This window comes from Pipra filicauda, unplaced genomic scaffold (assembly GCF_003945595.2).
Source record: "Pipra filicauda isolate LSUMZ 115617 unplaced genomic scaffold, ASM394559v2 scaffold898_size56135_pilon, whole genome shotgun sequence".
Classification (NCBI taxonomy): Eukaryota; Metazoa; Chordata; class Aves; order Passeriformes; family Pipridae; genus Pipra; species Pipra filicauda.
In genome coordinates, this window is record NW_024105084.1 from 30,484 (window position 1) to 55,234 (window position 24,751).

The window sequence follows — 24,751 nt, forward strand, 5'->3', positions numbered from 1 at the left end:
ACAGAACGACAGAGATCGTGGCCACTGGTTTGAGAGAGGCTGAGCTGGTCCCACTGCTACTAATGGTGTCAGTCCTTTGGGAGGGGCCAGACTGGATTCTCTGAGAATATGGCCTGTCCCTCATTCTCTCCTTCTGCTTTTTCCTTTCCCCTCTATTCCTTTGCTGTTTTCTGATCCCTGGGCAATGAAGCCCAACAAAACCACCTTGGGGCAACTTGCCTCCCTCTCTCCCTCTGTGGAGCACTGCCTCTTGGCTGCCCATGATGATCCTTTCATTGTGGCATTTTCTCAGAGACATCTTGTTTTGAGGGACCCTTTCTCATTTCTAGAGAACAAAGAGGATAGGACCCACTGCCTGTTGGCCTCCTTCAGGCCCTGGCCCTTGGAGGTGAGGACAACAGCTCCGGCTACTCCAGAGCCAGTGACTATCAGTCCTTCCCTTGCTATGTCTCTACCCAGAAGTATGGCCCTTTGCCTTGGAAAATGCCCTTACAGATGGTGATCTCAAATCGTGCTGTACTCTTGGGAGGACCCTGGTGCTGCAGAGGGTCAGCAGACCCACAAGCACTTAAGGCAGATCCTTTTGCTGTGGGTGGAGCTGTGCTGAGGAAGAAGACTCAGACAGAAGATTGTCATGAGGGAGAAATCACCTTGGCTTGAGCCCAGAGCCTCCTCCACACCTTCCCACCCATCTCCAGGAGAAGGGGGCATTGCCTAGATCCAAGAGCAAGGATACCTCAGACAAGTCCCCTGCTTTTTCATCACATCCACGCAGTGCCCAGGCAGCCCCAAATGTTCACTGCACACATTTGCAGGGCTGAGGTGCCTTGCAGAGAGCACATCCCCAACCCCATCACACAGAGCACCTCCAGGACAGGAAGGTTATTCCCATGGGCCGGCAGGATGACACAGGCAAGCAACGGCCAGTTGCTGCCATGGAGCCATAGAGAGAGCACCCATCAGAACAGCCCTTGGCTGTCTCTTTGCAGCTCATGGCAACTCCAGTCCCATCCTGGGAGTCGAGGGAGTACGAACACTTCAGTGGCAGAAGCTCTCTCAACAACTTCGCCTTTTCCCTCAGGCAACAACCCCAGCCCCTCACAGGAACAGAAGCTTCATCCACACGTCTCTGGGTGCATAGGGGAAATTAGGAATGTCAGGGGAGAACTGAGACCCCTTCCCCCACAGCTCAACCTTACGCAGAAGGGTCTCCTGCCTGGATGCCAAGACAGGAGAAGTGTACTCTGCCACTACAGCTTTGCCACAAACAAACACACAAATTGACACAGATTCACATCACCTGCCCGCAAGGGATACCAACAGCCCATGATCTGACCATTCTGCCAGCACTGACATGTTTATGTCCCGGAAATCCTTAGGCTTGTCCTCCTGGCACTTTCAAAAGCCTTCATGTGGGAAAGCACGTGGCATGTGCCAGGAAATGAAAAGGCAGCAGTGCAGGAAACCAGGACACAGCCCCTACCATTAGATGGAATGGTTCACAACTGACATGAGCTGGTCAGAAAATTATGACTTGCACAAAGGTGCCTGTGGGCCTGGGGCAGTGCAGGACTGCTATAAAAGGCAGCCCAAGTCTCTGCTCTCGCATCCACTTCTCTCACCTCCTTCTCCTCGGGAATCAGGTGAGTGGGAAGCCTCTTCTCCTTCTCCTCCTGCTTCAAGACCACGTCTTTCCTCACTGCAGGTCTCAGCTGATATGGGCTGTGTTAGCCCCGGGCTGGGAGCTGCTTCTGCTGGGAGCGGGAAGGGGAGAGAAGGTGTTGTGCAGAGAGAGGCTGGGACTTGGCTGAGGAGGCTGCTGGGCTTTGGGCTGGGCAGTGTCATGTGGTGCAGGAGGTGCCTTGTCTGCAGGGGGGGTGGGTGCAGGGCTGCTTCTCATGTGTGTCTGCTTTGTGCTTCTCCCTGCCCTGTGTGCCAGGTGCCCCTGTGAGCCAGAGACATGTCGTGCTGCCAGCCCTGCAACCCTTGCTGCCAGCCCTGCGGCCCGACCCCGCTGGCCAACAGCTGCAATGAGTGCTGTGTCAGGCAGTGCCAGGACTCCGTCGTTGCCATCCAGCCCTCCCCCGTGGTGGTGACCCTGCCCGGGCCCATCCTCAGCTCCTTCCCACAGAACACCGTGGTGGGATCCTCCACCTCCGCTGCCGTTGGCAGCATCCTCAGCTGTGACGGAGTGCCCATCAACTCCGGGGGCTTTGACCTCTCCTGCATCACCAACCGCTACAGGTGTCGGCCCTGCTAAAGCTGCTGGCAACGTCCTGGGGCAAGAACCTCCAAGACCTCAGAATATGTGGCTGGGCAGGAGATAGAGCTTCAGAACATTGTGTTTAGAGCTTCAGGGTGATGTTTCCTCTTCCTACTCTTCCATCTCTTGCCTTTGCTCTCCATGTCTCCCTGGCCAGCCCAGAGCAATCTGTCCCTCTGTAGGGTCAGTAAATGGACACCCTGCAGGAGCTCCACTGCATCTTAGTGGCTGTCCCTGGTACTCTTTGTGAGCCACTTCCTTTTCCTCTTTATAGTCATTAAACTTTTTGTGCATTCAAGCCTGGGCCTCTGAGTCATCCTTCTTTCTGTGGTAACTCTTCCAGTCTGATCAGGGAAAAAGATGGAGAAGCTATGGGTGGGATTCCCAGCAGTGGATTTTTTTTCCCTTTTTCCTTGGAGCTGAGGAAAACATAACTGTATACTCCCCAGCCAATGATTTTCATTGAGACCATGGCTCAAAAGTGTGGTAGGAGTGGTGAAGGGGAAAAACAATATCTGGGGACATCCCACAGCCTCATCTCCTCCTTCTCCTCCCCTCCATTACCCACTTTGGGGTCCATGCCCAGCACACAGAAGCACAGGCAGATGAGATATGTGCCTCCTACAGTTCCTCAGCACAGGCAGGCAAAGCCTCTGTGCAGACATGCAGGGCTGAGGTAATTCACAGCTTGGGATTGGTGTCAGCCACACTCAGGCTATGCAGTTGTAAATGACTTTTGGTTGAGTTTGTGCAAAAAACTTTTGGCTTCGCTGTTAATTGAAAACATTCCTCCCATATATGGATGTCTGTCCATGTCTTCATGACTGAAACATTTGACCTAACCAGTGGCCAAGAGCATTAGTCAAAGGAAGACGGTTCCTGTCATGGACAGCCCACAGATCATAGAGTCATAGAGTCATAGAGTGGTTTGGCTTAGATCATCTTGTCTCAGTCCCCCACCATGGTCAGAGACACGTTCCACTAGACTGGGTTTCTCCAGGCCCTATCCAATATGGCCTTGAACACTTCTAGGAATGAAAGTGTTACATCCAACTCCAGGCAACCTGTTCCAGTGCCTCGCCACCCTCACAGAAAAGAACTTCTTCATGATATCTAATCCAGACTTCCTGTCTGTCAGTTTAAACCCATTTCCATTTGTCCAACCACTACACATCCTTCTGCACAGCCCTACCCTTCAGTGCACCTGTCCTGGTTACCAAGAGGGGGGAGGAGTTTGGCGCTGTGTGGGTGTGACCAGGTTGTCATTCTATACCACCCATGTCATCTCTGGGGTCATGGTCTTGGGAGAAAACAACCCAGGTGTTGGACTGGAAGTGCACCATCTTGCCTCGCTCTATCTCCAGCAGAGGGACTGTTGGCAACAGCCCCAGCACACCGTCCCTTGTTCCTACATGTTGTTTTGGAGGATGTGGTTCCAAGGAAAGATGACAGCATGGCTGTGGGCATTGGTGCTGAAAGGGACAGCAGCAAAACCTTGATCAACCATGGTGCTGAACTGACAGCGCCAGCGGGGAGGGTTCTGGCAGGGAAGGAACCAGCAGCAAGGGCAACCCCAACCCAGCCAAGCTGTCCAAGGAAAGGAGCCCAGCCAAACCCAGCTGAACTGAGCTGAAAGGAGGGCAGTTGAGCAGTGGGAGAAAACAAGCAGCAGTGACCCATGGGATGGACCTGCAGGGAGGTGAAGCCATAGAAGAGGTGGCACAGGCACCTGCCTGTACCTGAGCCCAGCAAAGCGGCTGTGCTACCCCTGCTCATACGACCCTGTTTCTGGGGTTTGTTTGTTGTTGCTTTTCATTGCTTTCTGGCTGGCAGTGGGAAACTTCAGCCGAGGGAGCTCCTGTGCCATATTCCCTTTGTTTCCTGATGGCCGTGGGGGGTGGCATGCAGGAACAGTCACCACATTGCCTTTGTCTGGGGATACGTGGGCACATCCTACAGAGAGTGTCCAGGTGAGAATTGATGTACTGATAGATGGGAAAGAGTACTTTGAAGTCTTTAACAACATTCTATTATCTTCTTTGAGAGAGTTCCATTTCTTTCAACAGATGGAAGACAATCCACACCAAGTAAAATACGTGAAACTTCCCATACTAAAAATACTCTTAGTATTTCCCACCTTCAAAGTTGTTTTTTGAGTGAAAACAATTCTAAAACCAACTTATTTTCTTTCTCCTCACCAATCTTTTGTTTTCAGCCTCTTCCTCTCCATAGTCTTCCATATTGTTTTCATTCCTGGTGGTGAACTGTGGAGGATCGTGACCAGAGCAAGCACACAAATGGTTACCAAAGCAGAGGACATTGCCAGAACTGAAGAGAATGTGGCAGAAGGAGGGAGGAAGTGTCTACAATGTGTGTGGAGCCAAAGGTCATGTGACCCAGAACAAGAAGATTGAAGAAAAGAAGAAAGCGTGTTGAAAGCTGATAGGTGTAAAGATGGACATTAGTTGTTAATAGGTAGAAATATGTGTACTGCAGTTTTATAGGGTCAAGTATTGCTTGTTGATAGGTTGAAGATGCTTAGCTCACAGACCAGAAATGAAACTAATTCCTCTATAAAGAAAGGCCTGAAATAAATAATAAATAATTTTCTTGCTGACCAGCGAGGGTGTCCCAGTTGCTACAGTGAACACCGTTTTTGTGGGTAAAACACTTTATCTTTTTCTATACTTTAGCTATTAATACAGTTGTTGTTATTGTGTGTGTCTTAGTCCATTACTTTGTGCTTTTGATAAATTGTAATCTCATCCCATAGTCTCGTCTTTTTGTCCCTCCCTTTACCAGAAGGTTTGGAGGAGGGAGAGTGGCTTATTTAGAGTTTAATTTCCTGCTGTGTTAAAACCAGTACAGTGCCCATGTGGTTACCAGTGGTGAACACACATGTCCATACCTGGGAGAAATGGGGATGTGCTTGACAGATGTCCTATTTATTTCCTAGAACTGATCACCTAAAGAGACATACACTGGAGACAGAGAATAGCACAGGGGGACTCGAGGAAATGAACTTTTGTCACAACCAAGAGAAATGAGAAGTCCCAAGGGATGAGTCAGCAGGTCCAAATTAGACTTCTGTCTCAGGTGGCAGATAGAGATACCCAGAAGAGTGGAAGGATTATCTAACACATGTAGGGGAAAGTTCTGCTGTGCTCTGAAGGGCTCCATCCTGAGAAAGCCAGGGGTCCATCTCCTGGGCCCAGAGTATAATGAGGCTCAGATCCATGCTGGGCTGTGCCTTCCTGGGCTTAGCAGCAGTATTGTTCTTCCAGTGTAACTGCACAGATTGGTCCTGTTCCCTGCAGAGCCCATGGTGGGGAGAAGAAATACTCCTCTAAGAGAATGGTCGTGCCCCTCAGTGAAGTTGATTTTCACAAAGGAAAATCCATTGCAGGGAGTCTCACCTACTGCTTCTACACCTTAATCCTTGAGCCCACAGGAAGAGTTCTGAGAGAACAAAGGACGACTCAGAAGGCCAGGCTTGGATGCACAAAAAATTTAATGAGTCTAAAGAAGCAAAGGAGGTGGCTCACACAGGGCATGAGGAGCAGCCACTAAGATGCAGTGGAGCTCCTGCAGGGTGTCCATCTGCAGAAAGGGCAACAGGTCCCCCTGGGCTGGCCTGGGGAGACACAAACAGCAAAGAAAAAGGGAGAGGAGAGACTAGAAGAAGGGAACAATGCCGTGAAGCTTTAAATACAATGTCCTGAATCTCTGTTCTCAGTCCAGCCCCATGTTGTGAGGTCTTGGAGGTTCTTGCCCCAGGACGTTGCCAGCAGCTTTAGCAGGGCCGACACCTGTAGCGGTTGGTGATGCAGGAGAGGTCAAAGCCCCCGGAGTTGATGGGCACTCCGTCACAGCTGAGGATGCTGCCAACGGCAGCGGAGGTGGAGGATCCCACCACGGTGTTCTGTGGGAAGGAGCTGAGGATGGGCCCGGGCAGGGTCACCACCACAGGGGAGGGCTGGATGGCAACAGTGGAGCTCTGGCACTGCCTGACACAGCACTCATTGCAGCTGTTGGCCAGCGGGGTCGGGCCGCAGGGCTGGCAGCAAGGGTTGCAGGGCTGGCAGCACGACATGTCTCTGGCTCACAGGGGCACCTGGCACACAGGGCAGGGAGAAGCACAAAGCAGACACACATGAGAAGCGGCCCTGCACCCAACCCCCCTGCAGACAAGGCACCTCCTGCACCACATGACACTGCCCAGCCCAAAGCCCAGCAGCCTCCTCAGCCAAGTCCCAGCCTCTCTCTGCACAACACCTTCTCTCCCCTTCCCTCTCCCAGCAGAAGCAGCTCACAGCCTGGGGCTAACACAGCCCATATCAGTTGAGACCTGCAGTGAGGAAAGACGTGGTCTTGAAGCAGGAGGAGAAGGAGAAGAGGCTTCCCACTCACCTGATTCCTGAGGAGAAGGAGGTGAGAGAAGTGGATGCGAGAGCAGAGACTTGGGCTGCCTTTTATAGCAGTCCTGCACTGCCTCAGGCCCAGAGGTGCCTTTGTGGAATCATAATTTGTTGACCAGCTCATGTCAGTTGTGAACCATTCCAGCTAATGGTAGGGGCTGTGTCCTTGTTTTTCTGCACTGCTGCCTTTTCATTTCCTCACTCATGTCAAGTGCTTTCTTCTATGCAAATTTCTGTAATTGCCAACATTAAAGGCCCGCGGATTTCTGGATCTAAAAGATGTCAGTGCATGCATAAGGATCAGGTCGTGGTCTGGTATCACTTGTGGGCAGGTGATGTTCACCTAGGTCATTTCTGAGGGTTTGTTTGTAGCAAAGTTGTCAGGAAATTGGCATCGCTCTTGTGCATCTCACCTACATACCCAAGGACTCCATTGTTTGGGGACATGATGGAGCTTCAGGCCACTGTTTCCTTTTTCTGCTTTTCTCACTCTTTTCTCTGCTGTCTGTGTCTCACCAGCCACTCTGGTGGGTACCTGTTACCCATTCTTCTCTAGGCTGATTAAAGTTTTTGTGCATGTTAGCTTTGGCCTCTCAGTCCTCTCATTCTGCTGCGACTCTTCCAGTCTGCTGCGGGACAAAGGTGGAGGTTGCAGTGGGTGGGACACTCTGCAGTGTATTTTCCTTTGTGCCCTTTCTCTTGGAGCTAGATGAAGATATCCCTGGCTACTTCACAGCCAAAGGCCATCAGGAAGACCCTGGCTCCAAATGTATTGGCACTGGACATAGGAAACATCAATGCCTGAGGACAGCCCACAACTTCATCGCATTCTTCTCCTCCATTACCCGGTGTAGGGTCCATGACCAGCACAGAGGGACAGATGACGTGCACCTCAGACTGTCCTTCAGTGCCTGGCAGGGCCCAGGGACTGTTGATATAATTGGTGCTAATTCAGAATTGGAATTGGTAACAGCCACACTCAAGCTACGCCATGGAGTGCTCGTGCCTGTGGAACCAACACCTCCCAAAGTGCACAGGTGGAGATGTAACTCAAGTTGGCGTCAAGCACTAGAACATAAGCTTGAAAGCTGCTCCAGTGGGAAGGGAACTTGACTCTGGCTGAAGTCTCCCAGCAGCACCACCTGGCAAAGAGCTCAGTAAGACCACCAAAGGGAAGGGGACAGCACTCTGCTGTGCTACCTCTATGCTGGGTGTGTCCATCCATCCTACATCTCACAGGAGAACAGCACCTGAACATCGGTCCCTTCAATCCAATACCCATTTCCTGGGAGGTCTCAGACTTTGCCCCACTGAGCACCAGGCTGATGAGCTGTAGAAGTGCAACTGGTGTTGGCCTGGGAATGAGGAGCCTGTATCCCATCCCAGTCACCAGCAACAGTCCAGCATAAGGGGATCTATTCAGGCCTGCAGAAGTGGGTAGACTTTCCTTGCACATAATGCAAGAGAAAAGGGTGCGGAACACAGGGGCAGCATTTCAGTTTATCTGGACACTTCTCTGCAGAGTTGAAGGCAGCACTGTTCAGCTGCAGATGGGCAACTTCTGGCAAGGGCAGCTAGCTACTCTGTGGTGCTTTGGACACACCGGGGGGGACCCCTGGACATGACCTTCACATACTCTCATCATGAGGGTCCCACAACCCAGACTGACACGTGGGTGTTCATGCATGTCTGCATGGAGCCAAGCAGAACTCTGTATGCTCAAATAAGGCCTACAAATATCATCAGTTGGGGACTCTGCTGAGGAAATGAAGCGTGTCTCCTCACATGGGAGTTCCTGGTCATGCAGGTGTGAAGAACAAGAGCGGTGCCCATTTCCTGAAACTTTACCACAAACAAGACCACAGGAATGACAAAGATGAATATAACCTGCCCTCAAGGGATGTCAACAACCCTTGATCTGAGTCTTCTGCCTGTGCTGACGTCTTTCTCCCCTGCGAATCCTTGAGCCACTCATCTCAGCACTTAGGGAAATGACCTTTCATAAAGGAAAGCACGTGGCATGTGCCAGGAAATGAAAAGGCAGCAGTGCAGGAAACCAGGACACAGCCCCTACCATTAGCTGGGATGGTTCACAACTGACATGAGCTGGTCAGAAAATTATGACTTGCACAAAGGTGCCTGTGGGCCTGAGGCAGTGCAGGACTGCTATAAAAGGCAGCCCAAGTCTCTGCTCTCGCATCCACTTCTCTCACCTCCTTCTCCTCAGGAATCAGGTGAGTGGGAAGCCTCTTCTCCTTCTCCTCCTGCTTCAAGACCACGTCTTTCCTCACTGCAGGTCTCAGCTGATATGGGCTGTGCTAGGCCAGGGCTGGGAGCTGCTTCTGCTGGGAGAGGGAAGGGGAGAGAAGGTGTTGTGCAGAGAGAGGCTGGGACTTGGCTGAGGAGGCTGCTGGGCTTTGGGCTGGGCAGTGTCATGTGGTGCAGGAGGTGCCTTGTCTGCAGGGGAGTTGGGCACAGGGCTGCTTCTCATGTGTGTCTGCTTTGTGCTTCTCCCTGCCCTGTGTGCCAGGTGCCCCTGTGAGCCAGAGACATGTCGTGCTGCCAGCCCTGCAACCCTTGCTGCCAGCCCTGCGGCCCGACCCCGCTGGCCAACAGCTGCAATGAGTGCTGTGTCAGGCAGTGCCAGAGCTCCACTGTTGCCATCCAGCCCTCCCCTGTGGTGGTGACCCTGCCCGGGCCCATCCTCAGCTCCTTCCCACAGAACACCGTGGTGGGATCCTCCACCTCCGCTGCCGTTGGCAGCATCCTCAGCTGTGACGGAGTGCCCATCAACTCCGGGGGCTTTGACCTCTCCTGCATCACCAACCGCTACAGGTGTCGGCCCTGCTAAAGCTGCTGGCAACGTCCTGGGGCAAGAACCTCCAAGACCTCACAACATGGGGCTGGGCAGGAGATAGAGCTTTGGGACACTGCGTTTAGAGCTTCGTGATGTTTCCTCTTCCTGCTCTTCCGTGTCTTTCCTTTGCTTCCTGTGTCTTACCAGGCCAGCCCAGGACAGGCAGATGGACACTCTGCAGGAGCTCCACTGCATCTTAACGGCTGTCCCTGGTGCTCTCTATGAGCCAACTCCTTTTCTGCTTTAGACTCATTAAAGTTGTGCATCCTAACCTTGGCCTCCAAGTCTTGCTTCTTTCCATGACAACTCTTCCAGTCTCCTAAGGGTAAAAGGTGGAGAAGCAAGGAGTGGGACTCCTTGCAGTGGATTTTATATCATGCCTTTTCCCTTTTGAGGTGATGAAGACATCCTCGGCTAGTTCATGGCCAATGGCCTCCAGGGAAAGAGGCTTCAAACGGTGGAAGTGGGGATTGGAAAAAACAATATGTGGGGACAGCCCACAACCCGATCTCTTCCTTTTCCTCCCCTACATTACCCTGTTCATGGTCCATGAGCAGCACACATGCTCAAAGGCAGATGACATCCATACCTCCTACAGTCCATTAGCACCTGGCAGTGCCCAGGTGCTGTCCAGACATCCAGGGATCAGATGATTCCCAATTTGGGATCAGTATCTGCCATAATCAAGTTATACAGACTGTGGAGTCCCATTCTTAAGGGGAAGAAAGCACTTAAGATTCGTAACTGCTCATAGTTGAAAGGAACAACAAAAATCAGAGAGTCTGCAAACAATCAGAATGTGTTAGTAGGAAATTAGATACCTGGCTTGAAAATTGACATGTTAGTCCATGCCTTACTATATAAACACATGGCAGAGGGGTTTGGATAAAGAGGTAGATTGAAAAGGAAGAGAGAAATTCAAGATGGAGAGATGAATTAAAGAGGGAAAGAAGGAAAGAGAGAAAGAGAGAAAGAAAAAGAAAGAGAGAAAGAAAAAGAAAGAGAGAAAGAAAGAAAGAAAGAAAGAAAGAAAGAAAGAAAGAAAGAAAGAAAAAGAAAGAAAGAAAGAAAGAAAGAAAGAAAGAAAGAAAGGAAAAAAGAAAGAAAGAAAGGAAAAGAAAAAGGAAAAGAGAGAAAAAAGAGATCACCAGTCCTACTTCCAGCATCAATCCAGCTGATAGGATCTCATTCATGGTTTCAGTGTTAATCCACCTGATGGGATGTCAGTCCTGTTTCAGCATCCATCCAGCTGGGTCAGTACAGTCAGTGGGATGTCCAGGATTCTTTCAAGAGGGGTAATCCTGATAACAAAGAACAAGGGAAAGATGATTCGTTATCCCTCCCAAATTCTCCCATGCATGAAGCCAGATCTACTACAAAACTTCAGGGTAGAGCAGGAAATCACACACGAAAAATTGCTCATTTGAACAGGCTGCTTTGCAAGAGCATCATGGCCACAAGTCAGGTGAGACGGAAATCCAGCAAGTGGAAAACAATCAATGCAATTACAATAATAGCCCAGACATTCACATTTCAATTGGTTATTATCAACAACTAATAAAATTTCTAATAGATACAGGAGCACAACATTCAATACTAACACAGTGGGATGCGGAGAAGCCGCGTGTGCGACCTGGACAGCAAAGATTTAAAATCCCTGTAGCAAATGGAACAAGGGCTACACATGAACTGCTGAGGTTAATTATGACTCCTCGGTGAGAAGTGGATGTCAGCCACTGGCTATTTAATTGAAGATCACAATGAAACTATTTTGGGTTTTGATGTTCAGAACGATCAAACCTGGCGTCCCACCCCTGGATGGGAGTGTGTGGTCCTTCTGTTCCAGTGTTAACCCCGACCCTAAAAGAAATCCAGAGGCTGCAGAGTGCTTGCCCTCTCTGATTCAGGGATTGCTGGATTTTTACAGTGACATGAGGTGGAATTTCTGTCCTTCTGGCTCATTTGGCCCCACTAACAGCTGTGCTATCCACTATTGCAAACCTGGCAGCCACATTACCAGCAGCTGTGGAGTGCTGGCATTGACAGGCTGGGAACAGATCTGGAGAAAAGACGGACTATCACTTGCTCACACTCCCTTTCTAATTCTCTTTTGTGGCCAAACAGACAGTCGTGGTTTACAGTTTATTCCAGCTGTTTAAATGCCAACACCACACCTTTAACTGCTGCTGTGCTAAATTCTGCAGAACTTGTAACTCAAATTCAGAGGGCATCCCACTCCTGGATGGCAAGCCTGGATGTAAAAGAAATGGTTTTTTATGTTTCAGTGCCAGGAACATGACAAAGCTCAATTTGCACTTGCCTGGGAGGGAGGGCAAAACAGCTTTATCAGACCCCAAAGGGGTATAAACATTCCCCCATGACTGCACAGGCTGTACTTGTCAAAATTTTACAGTGTCACTCCCTCTGGACATGTAAATATGTAATTTTCTAATTTCAGGAGGCCCCCCTGAAAAGGTAGAGGAAGCAGCAGAAGCTGAGATTACTCCCGAGGAATGTCAGGGTCAAATAGGCCCTGATGGACCAAAGAGCTCCTTATTATTCAACTCAACTGCATTTAAAGAGACAGAATAGAGATATTCTGAGTGGGAAAAGGAACTTGTGGTACTTCTCCAAGCTGTTAGACAGCTTGGGAGACTAAGGGGAGACCTGTCTGGACCAACTCTGCTGAGATTTGTAATGTTTTCGCTTTCCAGGAATGTTCCTGGGAATGACACCAGCACATCCCACTGAAGATCAAGTTAACCACCAAAGGTCTGCTTATTCTTCTTGGAGGATAATCATTGCCAGAAGGAAACAAATTTGCTTCACACATCAACAAGGTCGCCCCACAGAATGGAGACACTCCCTCCTTTTGTTTATGCTAATCAGTATGGTAACTATGTGCATTCTGCCCCACAAACACTGCTCAGCTGGGGGGGGCCATTTGCTGGGGCAGCAATTACAAAGGAATGAGATGAGGACAATTTGCCTACTGACATTCCAAAGATAACCTATGATAATGCAACTAAATTGGAAAGGGAATTCCACTCTTGGTGGCAATTAGGTATTGTCACTTATGACCCCACCAACAGTAAACCACAGCTTTTGTTCTAACAATGCACAATGTTTTGGTATATCCCATACACCCGGTCGTTGTGTCAGGAGTAAATCCCAAAGGTGCTGCACTTAATCCCCTGGAACACAGAGCATGGGCCTGAAGGGATGGCTCTGCCCGTATGGGAAAGCCTTGTAATGTGGTATTTGTAGACAATGTTATTGTTACAAGTTATTATTCTTGTTACCCCAAGGTTTGTGTTTGTAACTTTGTTGACATTATGGGATGTGATTTTAGTTATTCAGCTCCTGCTGTATCTTACCAACTGTTATGACTTAATTGTTAAGACCTGCAGCCTATTCCTGTGGGAATGAATCTTGCCTGGATGAGAAAACTGCCCTTGAAACAAGGTCAGGAAAATGGACAGAAAAATATGGCGTATTAATATAATAGGTAAATAAACCATATGGACCCGGCTGGGTGGTTGGGGGTTCAGCACCAAATCCTCTTTATTCAAACGAGACAACACCTCTCATAGGCACCTCAAAGTTGACCAAATAGCCATGGGTATCTCACTGCCCATTTGTGGGAGTACTTTGGGACTTCATTTCCCAGGATGCCTCATCCAACATCCTTCCTGTAACCCGACTCCTACATCTCCCTTCTTCTTTATTATTATGAGGAAGTACAGAATATTGCATATAACAGTACATTTTAAACTTTGTAAACTCCCTTTAACAATCACCACTGTGTCACAGTGACTCAGCTCACTGCCCACTTTAGTCTCTCAACAAACTTACTTATTTGAACCTTTATCTGTAATCCTTGAAACTTGCCTGACATAAATCTGAACTTTTATTTCCTAAGGGTTTGTGTGTATTTGTGATAAACAACAACTTTCTTAATCTGAGGGGTTTTGCATAACCGGGCAGAACATCAACTCTCACTTCCCCAAGGGCCTGCGTGTAATTGGTAACCAGGAGAAATTCAACTCCATTTCAAGAAAAGGGCCCTTAGAGAACAAGTGTTGTATGTGCACGTGTAACTTCCTCAAGGCACATGAAGCATAAGTATCTCCAAGTCTACATACATACATGTGCACACAGCTTCTCTCATTTATACAGCTTTCACATTCATACCAAGTGGCCACTTCATTCATTCCTCATCCATGCATACTGAGAATTTTTATTATGTCCCTGCTTTTACATTTCAGCTACACATTTTAGATTTATAGGTGGTTATTGGTTGTATGTTTCTTAATCTGTCACTTCTGGTCATCATGTCTGTTTTGAAAATCTGAAAAGAAATTAATGAGAGGAATATAAGGCTTAACAAACCTAAAGGATGTCTACCTGTTTATGCACATGCATTTTCTCTTTCCCCCCTTTTTTGTTATAGAAAACCAAAAGTTAATAAATTCAAAGATACATGCACAAGTTACCATTGCAATATGTTAACACAGCTCAAAACTCAGCATCTCCTGTAAACAACCAGACCAAACTGCCCTCAGTGTCCGGAATTTCAGGTTTTGTCTATCCATCCTTGGCAGCTGCTTTTTGCCCTTAATAACAATAACGAATTTAACAAACATGTTAATAACAATTTAGACAGTCTTAGGTGGATAGCACAGAAGAAACAGATGTAAAGGTCAGGCAAACACTCAGTTTCTCTGCAGTTTTGTCTAGAAATGGCCTTCTTGAAGTAAAGAAGAAGTCACTTTATGCTTTTACTGTCTTTTTACCTCAAGGTTGAAGGCTGTGTGTAACTCCATGTGTTGCACGTTTTAATGCTGTAAGGGTAGAAAGGATCAAATACGTGTTTACCATTCTCAATTTTCACATTAAATCCTCTATAAGTCTTCATATAAATTATTGGGGAATCTTTTCACTTGCTGAAACAATTAGAAAACAGAGAATAAACACCCTTTACCACGTTGGCACTAGAAGATTTTGCACTTGCAAACATGAAAGCAAGCATTCAGTGGTTCCCACTCCACAGTTTCCGATCTCTGAGAGTTTTCATTCGTGGATATCACAGGAATCAGAAAAGTTTTCTTCATTCTCACTGAAAGCAGTTTGTCATTGTTTGTTCTGGCAGGCATCTGGTGTCCTGGTTTTGTGGAGACAAACTCAAAAGGCAATTTCAAGGGTTCTAGACAACAAAGAAAATTTTCCTTCCCTCATAGTGATGTAAGTTAATAAGAGTTAAACTGGGTGATGGAGGAGATTTCAGTTTGTTATGCTTTGTTTTCCCTCCTCTCGGACAGGGACTGGGACAAGGATTGGAGACGACAGAATCTCTCTCCACCTGGTTGCCAGCAAACAAATGATCGATAAGGAGTAACATCTCGGTTTTTGAAAAGTTTCACTCTTCCCTCCTCCCCCCGCCCCCCAGACAGGGGCAAAGAACAAAAAATTCACCTTTCCCAGCTTCGAGAGACTGACAGTCCTGCAAAGGGCTTTCTATTAACAGAGCTTCTATTAATAGATGTAAATGTATTTAAGAATTTAACAACTTTAACAATTTCTTAAATGATAACTCAGTCTCTTACACAGCTATAACCCACAAGTAGTTATTTTTGCATTTTGCTGACACTAGGCATACCTTTTTGGGATAAACAACATCTCAATGCATTAATTAACAGGGTGTGGAGATGCTAAGAACCTTTTAAACACGTTATTTGAACCACTTTGTTACATCAACTGCTTCTATTCAGGTGTCTTTGAGGGCTTAACAACTTTAACAATCTTAACAACTTCACAGTTTAAGCAAAGTTCCTGGGGAACTGATGAAAAATAGAAACAAAACCTTTAAGATGCAGTGTTTCTACTAAAGGTTTTCAAGACAACAAGATACAAAGTTAATTAGTTCTGTATGCTTCTTGGAGACACACAGCACGAGCTGTGAGGTTGAGCTGTGCAGAGGGGCAGCTCAGCTGTTTGCATCCCAGCCTTGCTTGTGTTTCAGCAAGGGGTGTGGCTGTATTACTTGGCCCCGGCCTCCCCGGAGCTTGTTAGTTCTGTATTATTCTCCACCGCGGACGGCAGAATTGTCCTACAGGGGGTCTTTTGTCGGTGCCGGTTGCGGGCTGCGTGTCTCCCTCTCTGCTCACGGCAGACCTGTATAGGGCTCTGCCTTTTGCCTGCAGTTCGTGTGGCCTCGGCCCCGCCGGCTCGCTGGGGGCTTGTCCCTCCGCGCTGCTGGCTGGCCCCGGGCCGCCCCCCGTGCATACCCAGCGCGACACGGGCGGCGCTGGAGGGGCTTTTGCAGCGAGGTAAAACACACACTCCTGCCGCTCGTCCCTCGCCCACCGGCTCCGCGCGGGCTGAGGCACGGCCGGGATGTGGGACGGCCGGGATGTGGGACGGCCGGGATGTGGGACGGCGGGGATCCGGGACGGCCGGGATCCGGGACGGCCGGGATCCGGGACGGCCGGGATCCGGGACGGCCGGGATCCGGCGCGGCTCCGGGCACGGCTTCGGCAGCTTTCCCTCGTCCATTTCAGGCGCTGGCGAAACTGTCGCTGCCGGCGCCAAACCGTGTCGGGTCTGCGCTCTGACCGCACGGGACCCAGAGCCCCCACTGCCGTGCTCCGCCTCGGCATCACTGCAGCCGTCGGGGCTTTTGCAAGCCCTGCGGCTCGACCCCTCACGCCTCCGCCGCCGACAAACACTGCGAACAGTGCTTTATCAAACCCCGTGCCGCCGCTCGCCCGCAGGCGTTGTGGCTGGCGCCTATTTAAGGGATCTTGGCACTGCTTCTGCGGAGCGTAGCGAGTACGGCAGGATTTTTTAATAGCGGCACGGAGGCAGCCGGCGCAGGGGCAGCGCTCTGTCCCTGCACTGCATGAGCGCTTGTCCTTTTTCGGAGGGGGCAAAACCGACTCCCTCCTGATGTCCTCTGTTGTTTCTCAGCTTAGCAGAATAACACGTTTTAAGCATACTTCCTCAAGCTGGGAGACTCGACAATCTAGCCGTGGGCAAATTGGTGACGCCTAAATCGCGGCGTGGCTGCCACGTGCCTGCAATTTGGCAGTGCCTCGTGGACTCAAGGTCTGCCTCTCCCCAACAACCCCGCAGTCCGTGCCACGTGCTCGCTCCTGCCCGCGTAAAACTCAGCCCAAGTCCTTTGTTGGGTCCTTTAGGTTTGCACGCGGTCCTCTGTCTGCTCCTGGTGTCTTGGAGGAGCCCTTTGTCTGTTAGGGCTCGTGGGGGAAACAAAAGGTTTCTCCATGGACAAGTTTAAGTTTCTTTGTGAGGTTCTTAAAGTGTCCACATCTTCTATCTCTGCTTTCTTTCGTGTCTCTCCAAATTTTTTCCAAGCAGTCACACTAAGGACTTCTGCTTAGCAGGAATCCTGATCTAGTAATTTCTGTCGTTTCCCTTGAATTTTAACTTCCCAGGCTTCTTACCTCAAGTTCTTTGTAGCTTTACTTCTTCTTTCTTTCAAAGCTTGCTCTCACAGGTCTCTCAATACTCTCACAATACTCTCAGGTCTCACAATACTCATATTTTCAGAGCTCCCACGCAGTTCTTTCCTGCACAATGTCCTAGTCGTCTTTTTGCTCTGGTATTCAACGTCCTTTGTTTAATGACATTTTCTGCCTGCTTTTAGCTCAGTATATGACGTCTGGCTTTTTTTCGGAAAGAAGCGTTCCAAGTTTTTAAAACAAACTTGTTCGAATGCTACCGAATTTTTCCTTGTTACAAGGCAGTCTCTATTCATCCCTGATACAGGGTTCTGCTCCACGCATGGGCACCAGATATGGCATATTAATGTAATACATAAATAAACCATACAGACCCAGCTGGCTGGTTGGGGGTTCAGCACAAAATCGTCTTTATTCAAATGAGACAACACCTTTAATAGGCACCTCAAAGTAACACGTGACTCCCTTGACCCAATCACCATGGGTATCTCACTGCCCATGTGTGGGAGTACTTTGGGACTTCATTTCCCAGGATGGTTCATCCAGGATTCTTCCTGTAACCCGACTTCTACAGAAAACTTTGAGTACCATTCCTCCTGATGTAGAAGAAATCCACCACGTGAAGGAATGACTGAAGAAAGATGGGGAACACCATTGTTGGGACATTCTATTTGGATGGTCGCCAACAGCAACTGGAATACTTAATAAGATGTTACGTGCTGTGATCGCTCATCTAATGTTAACCTTTTTGCCTTTTATTTTGGTAATCAGATTGTATATTAAGATGTGGGGGATTAGAAAGAGGTTACCCCGAAAGCTGAGAGATTGCTCATAGAATGCTTTGTTCCTTTCTCTCTCTCACTTTCTCTTCTTTTCCCTTTTCTGTGGGTCAGATTCATCCAAACATGAGAGAAATGTTATGAATTAATAGTAAAGCCATAAGTCATTTGCATAAACTCAGCCAAAAGTCATTTCCCACTGCATATGTTGAGTACAGCTGATACCAATCCGGACTTGTGAACTACCCTGCATCTTAGGCAGGAGCTGGGTCCTGCCTGTGCTGAGGGACTGTTTGAGGTATGTATCTCACATGGACACTGGACCAGATAATGGAGGGGAGGAGAAGGAGGAGATGCTGTTGTGGGCTGTGCCCAGCCATTGCTGTTTCCCTTGACCACTGCTGTCAGCCTTTGGTGCCACGGTCTTGCTGGTGATCTTTGGCTGTTGAGTAGCCAGGGATGTTTTTGTCATCTCCCAAGGAAAGGGCACTACAGGGAGTCCCATCTTATGCTTCTTCCACCCTCTTCCCTAAGCAATATGGAAGGCTTTCTACAGGATGAAGGAAGACTCAGAGGCCCAAGCATGGATGCACAACAACTTTAATGAGTCTAAAGAAGCAAAGGAGGTGGCTCACAGAGAGCAAAAGAAGCAGCCACTAAGATGCAGTGGAGCTCCTGCAGGGTGTCCATCTGCCTGCCCTGCAGAGGGAGGGAGGACAACAGATCCCTCTGGGCTGGCCTGGGGAGGCACAGAAAGCAAAGGAAAGAGATGGAAGAGTGGGAGATGGAAACATCATCATGAAGCTCGAAACACAATGTGCCGGAGTTCTGTTTTCAGTCCAGCCCCATGTTGTGAGGTCTTGGAGGTTCTTGCCCCAGGACGTTGCCAGCAGCTTTAGCAGGGCCGACACCTGTAGCGGTTGGTGATGCAGGAGAGGTCAAAGCCCCCGGAGTTGATGGGCACTCCGTCACAGCTGAGGATGCTGCCAACGGCAGCGGAGGTGGAGGATCCCACCACGGTGTTCTGTGGGAAGGAGCTGAGGATGGGCCCGGGCAGGGTCACCACCACAGCGGAGGGCTGGATGGCAACAGTGGAGCTCTGGCACTGCCTGACACAGCACTCATTGCAGCTGTTGGCCAGCGGGGTCGGGCCGCAGGGCTGGCAGCAAGGGTTGCAGGGCTGGCAGCACGACATGTCTCTGGCTCACAGGGGCACCTGGCACACAGGGCAGGGAGAAGCACAAAGCAGACACACATGAGAAGCAGCCCTGCACCCAACCCCCCTGCAGACAAGGTACCTCCTGCACCACATGACACTGCCCAGCCCAAAGCCCAGCAGCCTCCTCAGCCAAGTCCCAGCCTCTCTCTGCACAACACCTTCTCTCCCCTTCCCTCTCCCAGCAGAAGCAGCTCCCAGCCCTGGCCTAGCACAGCTCATATCAGCTGAAGCAGAAGAAGAATGGCATTGTCCACTCACCTGATTCCTGAGGAGAAGGAGGTGAGAAAAGTGGATGTGAGAGCAGAGACTTGGGCTGCCTTTTATAGCAGTCCTGCACTGCCCCAGGCCCACAGGCACCTTTGTGCAAGTCATAATTTTCTGGCCAGCTCATGTCAATTGTGAACCATCCCAGCTAATGGTAGGGGCTGTGTCCTGGTTTCCTGCACTGCTGCCTTTTCATTTCCTGCCTAATTCCGCATGCCTTCCTATATGAAAGCTTCTGGAAATGCTGGGATAAGAGGCCCAAGGATTTGCAGGTCAGAAAGACGTCAGCACAGGCAGGAGACTCTGATCAAGGGTTGGTGGCACGTGTAGTGTGGGCTGGTGATGTTCACTTGGGTCATGTCTGAGTGGTTGATTTGTGGCAAAGTTGTCAGGAAATGGGCACTGCTCCTGGGCGTCTTTCCTACATGCCCAAGGACTGCTGTGTGAGGGACAGACAGAGATTCTGGAGGGTTTTGCCTTCTTCCACCATCCTCTCTCTCTTAGATCTGCTGTCTGTGTCTCCTCAGCAACTGCCATGTTGATCTGTCACCCTCCCTCCCTCTGCAGGGCAGGCAGATGGACACCCTGCATGAACTCCACTGCATATTATTAGTTGCTCCTGGGGCTCTCTGTGCCACCTCCTTCTCTTCCTTAGACTGATTAAAGTTGTACATGCAACCCTGGGGCCCTGTATCCTCTTTGCCATTCTGTGGCAACTCTCCCAATCTACTTTGGGACAAAGTTATAGAAAGCCCTATGTGGGACTCTCTGTAGTGGTTTTCCTTTGTGCACTCACTGGTAGAGCTGGATGGAGACATCCCAGGCTACTCCACAACTGTTGCCATCAGGGAGACCACAACTCCAAAGATTGGTAGCAGTGGAGATGGGAACCCACAGTGCCTCACATCATGACCTCTACTCATCTCCTCAAAAACAAAACACAGTGGCAACAGCATCTGGATCAGGACAACCCCAGGCCAAGCCAGGGGACTTGGATACCAGCAGTATCTTTCCTGATGCAGAACAGCCAGCCAGCAGGAGAAACACCTGGGTTGAGATGACAACAAGCCCAATGTCCACGGGGTTGGGGCATGCAGGAAGCAGGTTTTTTTCTTCATGGGGGTGGTGAAATGGAGCGGTTTGCGGATGGTGACATCTCGATTACAGGACATCCCTGAGAGGATCATGAACTCAGGTAGTCAGGAAGAAGGAGAAAATGACGGTTTGCTGTTTCTTGCTGAGGTAGAAATAACTTCCTTCACAGGTTTTGGGATGGGATTATGTTTTGAGTTTTTGCTCAAAACAGAGTTAATAATGCAGAGATGTTTCTGCTATTGCTAAGTTTGCAGAGAGCCAAGGCCTTTTCAGCTTGTCCTGCTGCCACGCTGGCAAGGAAGTTGGGGGTACATGGGAGGCTGGGAGAAGACACAGCCAAGACAGGTGACCCAAAGTGATCCAAGGGATATTTCAGACCATGTGGCACTATACTCAGTATATAAAGGTGTGGGAAGAAGGAGGAGGGGGGGACATTTGGAGACATGGTGGTTTTGTCATCAGAATGGGGCCATGCTCTTCTGGAGATGGCTGAACACCTGCCTGCTCATGGGGAGCAGAGAATTAATTCTTTGTCTTTCTTTGCTTCTGTACACAGATTGTGCTTTCCCTATTAAACTGTCTTTATCTCAACCCACAGATTTTCTAGCTTTTCCCCCTTCCAATTCTATCCTCAATCCTGTTGGTGGGGGAGTGAGCGAGTGGCTGTTAGGCCTTGGTTACTGGCTGGGGTTGATGTTTAGTTGCCAGCCAGCAGGCAAAACAAATGGTTTCCCTGGTGACAAGGAAGGTCTTCATCGCCTTGGATGCAGCAGTGGTGATGGACCAGATCTCCACATGGGAAATCCAACGGGGAAGAACAAATGCAGGAAGGTCTGCAGGTACTGATTGCTCCACACAGTGACAAGGAGGAGGCCATTCCCCACCAGGGTTAGAAGATCCATGGAGAAGAAAAGGCTCATTGTATGTGTGGTAATTCCTGGTTGCACTGACTTCTTCATTCCCTCACAATTACTTGTCCAATTCAAATGCCCACTGCTGATGGAAGCTACACAGTCACAGAAGGAGGAAAATGCTTTTAGGATCGTGGAGTCCAATTGTAAGCTGAACACTGCCCACTCCACCACTAACCCCTGTTCCCTCGTGCCACATCTAAGCTTTCAAAGATTTTCAGAGCAGAAATTTTTCCTAAGATCCAATCTTAACTTCCCTGGGTACAACTTGAGGCCATTTCCTCCTGTCCTGTCCCTTGTTACTTGGGAGAAGACACAACAGCCACCTCGCTACAACCTGTTTCCAGAAAATGATAAAGAGTGATAAGGTCTCCCCTGAATTTCTTCCAGGGAGTCCAAGACCTTGACATCCAGCACCTTCCTGCTCTACTCACCAAGTCTCCATCTCACCCAGAGCAAAGAGCAGGCTCTGAAACTGGGTTGCTCATCACTGGCCTGGAGCCACTAAACATCAAGGCTCTGCAGAGGAGATGCAGAGGAGCACCCTGGCAGGGCAGGACTCCAGCACACCTTGGAAGGACAGAGGACCCAGAGAGGGCACAGAGGGGGCATGACACGAAGGACCCAGTGCACTGATCTGAGAGTACACGTAGAGTAGCAATAGGGTCAACCCCCCAGCAGAAGCCCACTTGAGTGTAAGAGTGACCAGCACAGAGACGAGGTGGAAGCAAAAGACAAGGATGTGTCATGTCCCCTCCCATGGCAGTCCTTGGGCACGTGTACAAGAAGCACAAGAGCAGTGTCCATTTCCTGACAACTTTGCCAAAGACAAGACCACAGGAATGACCTTGGGGCAAATCACCTGCCCTCAAGCCATGCCAACAGCCCTTCATCTAAAACTTCTTCCTCTAATGGCATCTTTCTGCCCTACAAATCCTGGAGTCACTCATCCTGGCACTTAGAGAGATGGTGCTTCATGTAGGAAAGCACTTGGCATGTACCAGGAAATGAAAAGGCAGCAGTGCAGGAAACCAGGACACAGCCCCTACCATTAGCTGGGATGGTTCACAACTGACATGAGCTGGTCAGAAAATTACGACCTGCACAAAGGTGCCTGTGGGCCTGGGGCAGTGCAGGACTGCTATAAAAGGCAGCCCAAGTCTCTGCTCTCGCATCCACTTCTCTCACCTCCTTCTGCTCGGGAATCAGGTGAGTGGGAAGCCTCTTCTCCTTCTCCTCCTGCTTCAAGACCACGTCTTTCCTCACTGCAGGTCTCAGCTGATATGGGCTGTGTTAGCCCTGGGCTGGGAGCTGCTTCTGCTGGGAGAGGGAAGGGGAGAGAAGGTGTTGTGCAGAGAGAGGCTGGGACTTGGCTGAGGAGGCTGCTGGGCTTTGGGCTGGGCAGTGTCATGTGGTGCAGGAGGTGCCTTGTCTGCAGGGGGGTTGGGTGCAGGGCTGCTTCTCATGTGTGTCTGCTTTGTGCTTCTCCCTGCCCTGTGTGCCAGGTGCCCCTGTGAGCCAGAGACATGTCGTGCTGCCAGCCCTGCAACCCTTGCTGCCAGCCCTGCGGCCCGACCCCGCTGGCCAACAGCTGCAATGAGTGCTGTGTCAGGCAGTGCCAGAGCTCCACTGTTGCCATCCAGCCCTCCCCTGTGGTGGTGACCCTGCCCGGGCCCATCCTCAGCTCCTTCCCACAGAACACCGTGGTGGGATCCTCCACCTCCGCTGCCGTTGGCAGCATCCTCAGCTGTGACGGAGTGCCCATCAACTCCGGGGGCTTTGACCTCTCCTGCATCACCAACCGCTACAGGTGTCGGCCCTGCTAAAGCTGCTGGCAACGTCCTGGGGCAAGAACCTCCAAGACCTCACAACATGGGGCTGGACTGAAAACAGAACTCCGGCACATTGTGTTTCGAGCTTCATGATGATGTTTCCATCTCCCACTCTTCCATCTCTTTCCTTTGCTTTCTGTGTCTCCCCAGACCAGCCCAGAGGGATCTGTTGTCCTCCCTCCGTCTCCAGGGCAGGCAGATGGACACCCTGCAGGAGCTCCACTGCCTCTTAGTGGCTGCTCCTTTTGCTCTCTGTGAGCCACCTCCTTTGCTTCTTTAGACTCATTAAAGTTGTTGTGCATCCAAGCTTGGGCCTCTGAGTCCTCATATCTTTTGTGGCAACTCTTCTGTCTGTTCATTGTAGAAATTGGTGAAATTATAGGTTGGAATTCCCTTGAGTAGATTTTGTTTACTGCGTTTTGTGATAGAGGCGTCAAAATCATCCCTGCTAACTGTACAGTGAAAGGGCTTTAGGGACACCATGGCTCAAAGGGTGGCAGCAGTGAGGATGGGAAACCACAATGTCTGGGGAAAGCCCACAACTTCATCTCTTCCTTCTCCTCTTCTCCATTGCCCTTTCTAGTGCCCATGAGCAGCACACATGGCCAATGGCAGATGACACCCATACCTCTCACAGTCCTTCAGGCCCTGGCAGGGCCCAGCTGCTCTCCAGACATCCAGGGCTGAGACAACTCTCCGGCTGGGATCAGTATCTGCCATGATCAGGCTACGCAGTGCAGTCTCCATTCCTTGAACCCAACACCCCCAGGGCCAACCACAGCTGAGCACCCAGTGCCCAAAGAGCCACTTTCTGGCCACCACACCTCCACTCACAGGCAGAGGGGAACTGGGCAGATGATGCATAGAGCAACCCCACAGCCACTTTGGCTCTCTGCAAGACAATTATCCCTTATTTCTTCATGGATTTATTTCAGGTGTCCATCTACCATGAATTGGAGCAAATGACTTTTCGCTTCCTCATTGATTCACGTTTGCGTATGGTTTTCAATGGCATCATTTTACACCTTGGACTTCAGCCCCAAGAAAAACTCTAAATCCTGGCATCCCTTGCTTATCCGTGGTCACCTGGCTGCAAAAAAAGGGACTCCAGAAGGCAAAGCTGGGCTCAGAATAATGGCTCAGGCACACAACACCCCATGGACCATGTGAAGTTCCCCTTGTGCTTTCCTGCACAGACACCATCCTTGTCCACCTCACTGGGCACTGGGCAGCTTCAGTGGTACAGGACGGGCACCAGCCCTATCCCAGCACAAACCCTGAGAATGACCCTGCTCGTACTCATCTTCCCTGGCTCACCCAGTGCTCTGAGGCAGGGCCAGCCCCAGCTCTCTTCACACCCCAGTGCTTCTCACTTCCTGGCCAGGCTGTGCCTGGCCTTCCAAGAGCCTCTGGCCGTGGGAGATCTGTCCTCCAACACACCTTGCACTCCATGGGCAACCACATGGGAACACTGAGGGGCAGGGCTGTGCCCTCAGAGGAGTATTTCTTCTCCCCACCATGGGCTCTGCAGGGAACAGGACCAGTCTGGGCAGTTCCACTGTGTGGACCAGTACTCACACTAAGCCCAGGAAGGCACAGCCCAGAATGGATCCAAGCCACACTGTACTC

The 24,751-nt window shown here is 50.0% G+C and overlaps 5 protein-coding genes across 5 annotated transcripts; 3 read left to right on the forward strand and 2 right to left on the reverse strand.

The window, feature by feature from the left end:
- Positions 1–1,942: 1,942 nt before the first annotated feature.
- Positions 1,943–2,260, forward strand: LOC113999885 (feather keratin Cos1-2-like). The gene has a single exon (XM_027743685.2). It carries the CDS (start codon positions 1,961–1,963, stop codon positions 2,258–2,260), a length of 300 nt encoding a protein of 99 aa, XP_027599486.1. The 5' UTR covers positions 1,943–1,960.
- A 3,796-nt stretch (positions 2,261–6,056) lies between these two features.
- On the reverse strand, positions 6,057–6,752 carry LOC113999881 (feather keratin Cos1-2-like). Its single transcript, XM_027743681.2, has 2 exons — positions 6,674–6,752; positions 6,057–6,377 (listed from the first exon to the last, which is right to left on the reverse strand). Exon 2 carries the CDS (start codon positions 6,354–6,356, stop codon positions 6,057–6,059), a length of 300 nt encoding a protein of 99 aa, XP_027599482.1. The 5' UTR covers positions 6,357–6,377; positions 6,674–6,752.
- A 2,084-nt stretch (positions 6,753–8,836) lies between these two features.
- Positions 8,837–9,562, forward strand: LOC113999880 (feather keratin Cos1-2-like). Its single transcript, XM_027743680.2, has 2 exons — positions 8,837–8,915; positions 9,212–9,562. The coding sequence occupies exon 2, from the start codon at positions 9,233–9,235 to the stop codon at positions 9,530–9,532; it is 300 nt and encodes a 99-aa protein (XP_027599481.1). The 5' UTR covers positions 8,837–8,915; positions 9,212–9,232; the 3' UTR covers positions 9,533–9,562.
- A 9,104-nt stretch (positions 9,563–18,666) lies between these two features.
- LOC120325237 (feather keratin Cos1-2-like) lies at positions 18,667–19,304 on the reverse strand. Its single transcript, XM_039390973.1, has 2 exons — positions 19,279–19,304; positions 18,667–19,017 (listed from the first exon to the last, which is right to left on the reverse strand). The coding sequence occupies exon 2, from the start codon at positions 18,994–18,996 to the stop codon at positions 18,697–18,699; it is 300 nt and encodes a 99-aa protein (XP_039246907.1). The 5' UTR covers positions 18,997–19,017; positions 19,279–19,304; the 3' UTR covers positions 18,667–18,696.
- Positions 19,305–21,608: 2,304 nt separating this feature from the next.
- LOC120325236 (feather keratin Cos1-2-like) lies at positions 21,609–23,146 on the forward strand. Its single transcript, XM_039390972.1, has 2 exons — positions 21,609–22,499; positions 22,796–23,146. The coding sequence occupies exon 2, from the start codon at positions 22,817–22,819 to the stop codon at positions 23,114–23,116; it is 300 nt and encodes a 99-aa protein (XP_039246906.1). The 5' UTR covers positions 21,609–22,499; positions 22,796–22,816; the 3' UTR covers positions 23,117–23,146.
- The last annotated feature ends 1,605 nt before the right edge of the window (positions 23,147–24,751 follow it).

What these genes read in the sequence shown, in the direction of transcription:
- LOC120325237 (XM_039390973.1), bottom strand. Translation starts at nt 18,996, where the DNA reads ATGTCGTGCTGCCAGCCCTGCAACCCTTGCTGCCAGCCCTGCGGCCCG.
- LOC120325236 (XM_039390972.1), top strand. Translation starts at nt 22,817, where the DNA reads ATGTCGTGCTGCCAGCCCTGCAACCCTTGCTGCCAGCCCTGCGGCCCG.
- LOC113999885 (XM_027743685.2), top strand. Translation starts at nt 1,961, where the DNA reads ATGTCGTGCTGCCAGCCCTGCAACCCTTGCTGCCAGCCCTGCGGCCCG.
- LOC113999881 (XM_027743681.2), bottom strand. Translation starts at nt 6,356, where the DNA reads ATGTCGTGCTGCCAGCCCTGCAACCCTTGCTGCCAGCCCTGCGGCCCG.
- LOC113999880 (XM_027743680.2), top strand. Translation starts at nt 9,233, where the DNA reads ATGTCGTGCTGCCAGCCCTGCAACCCTTGCTGCCAGCCCTGCGGCCCG.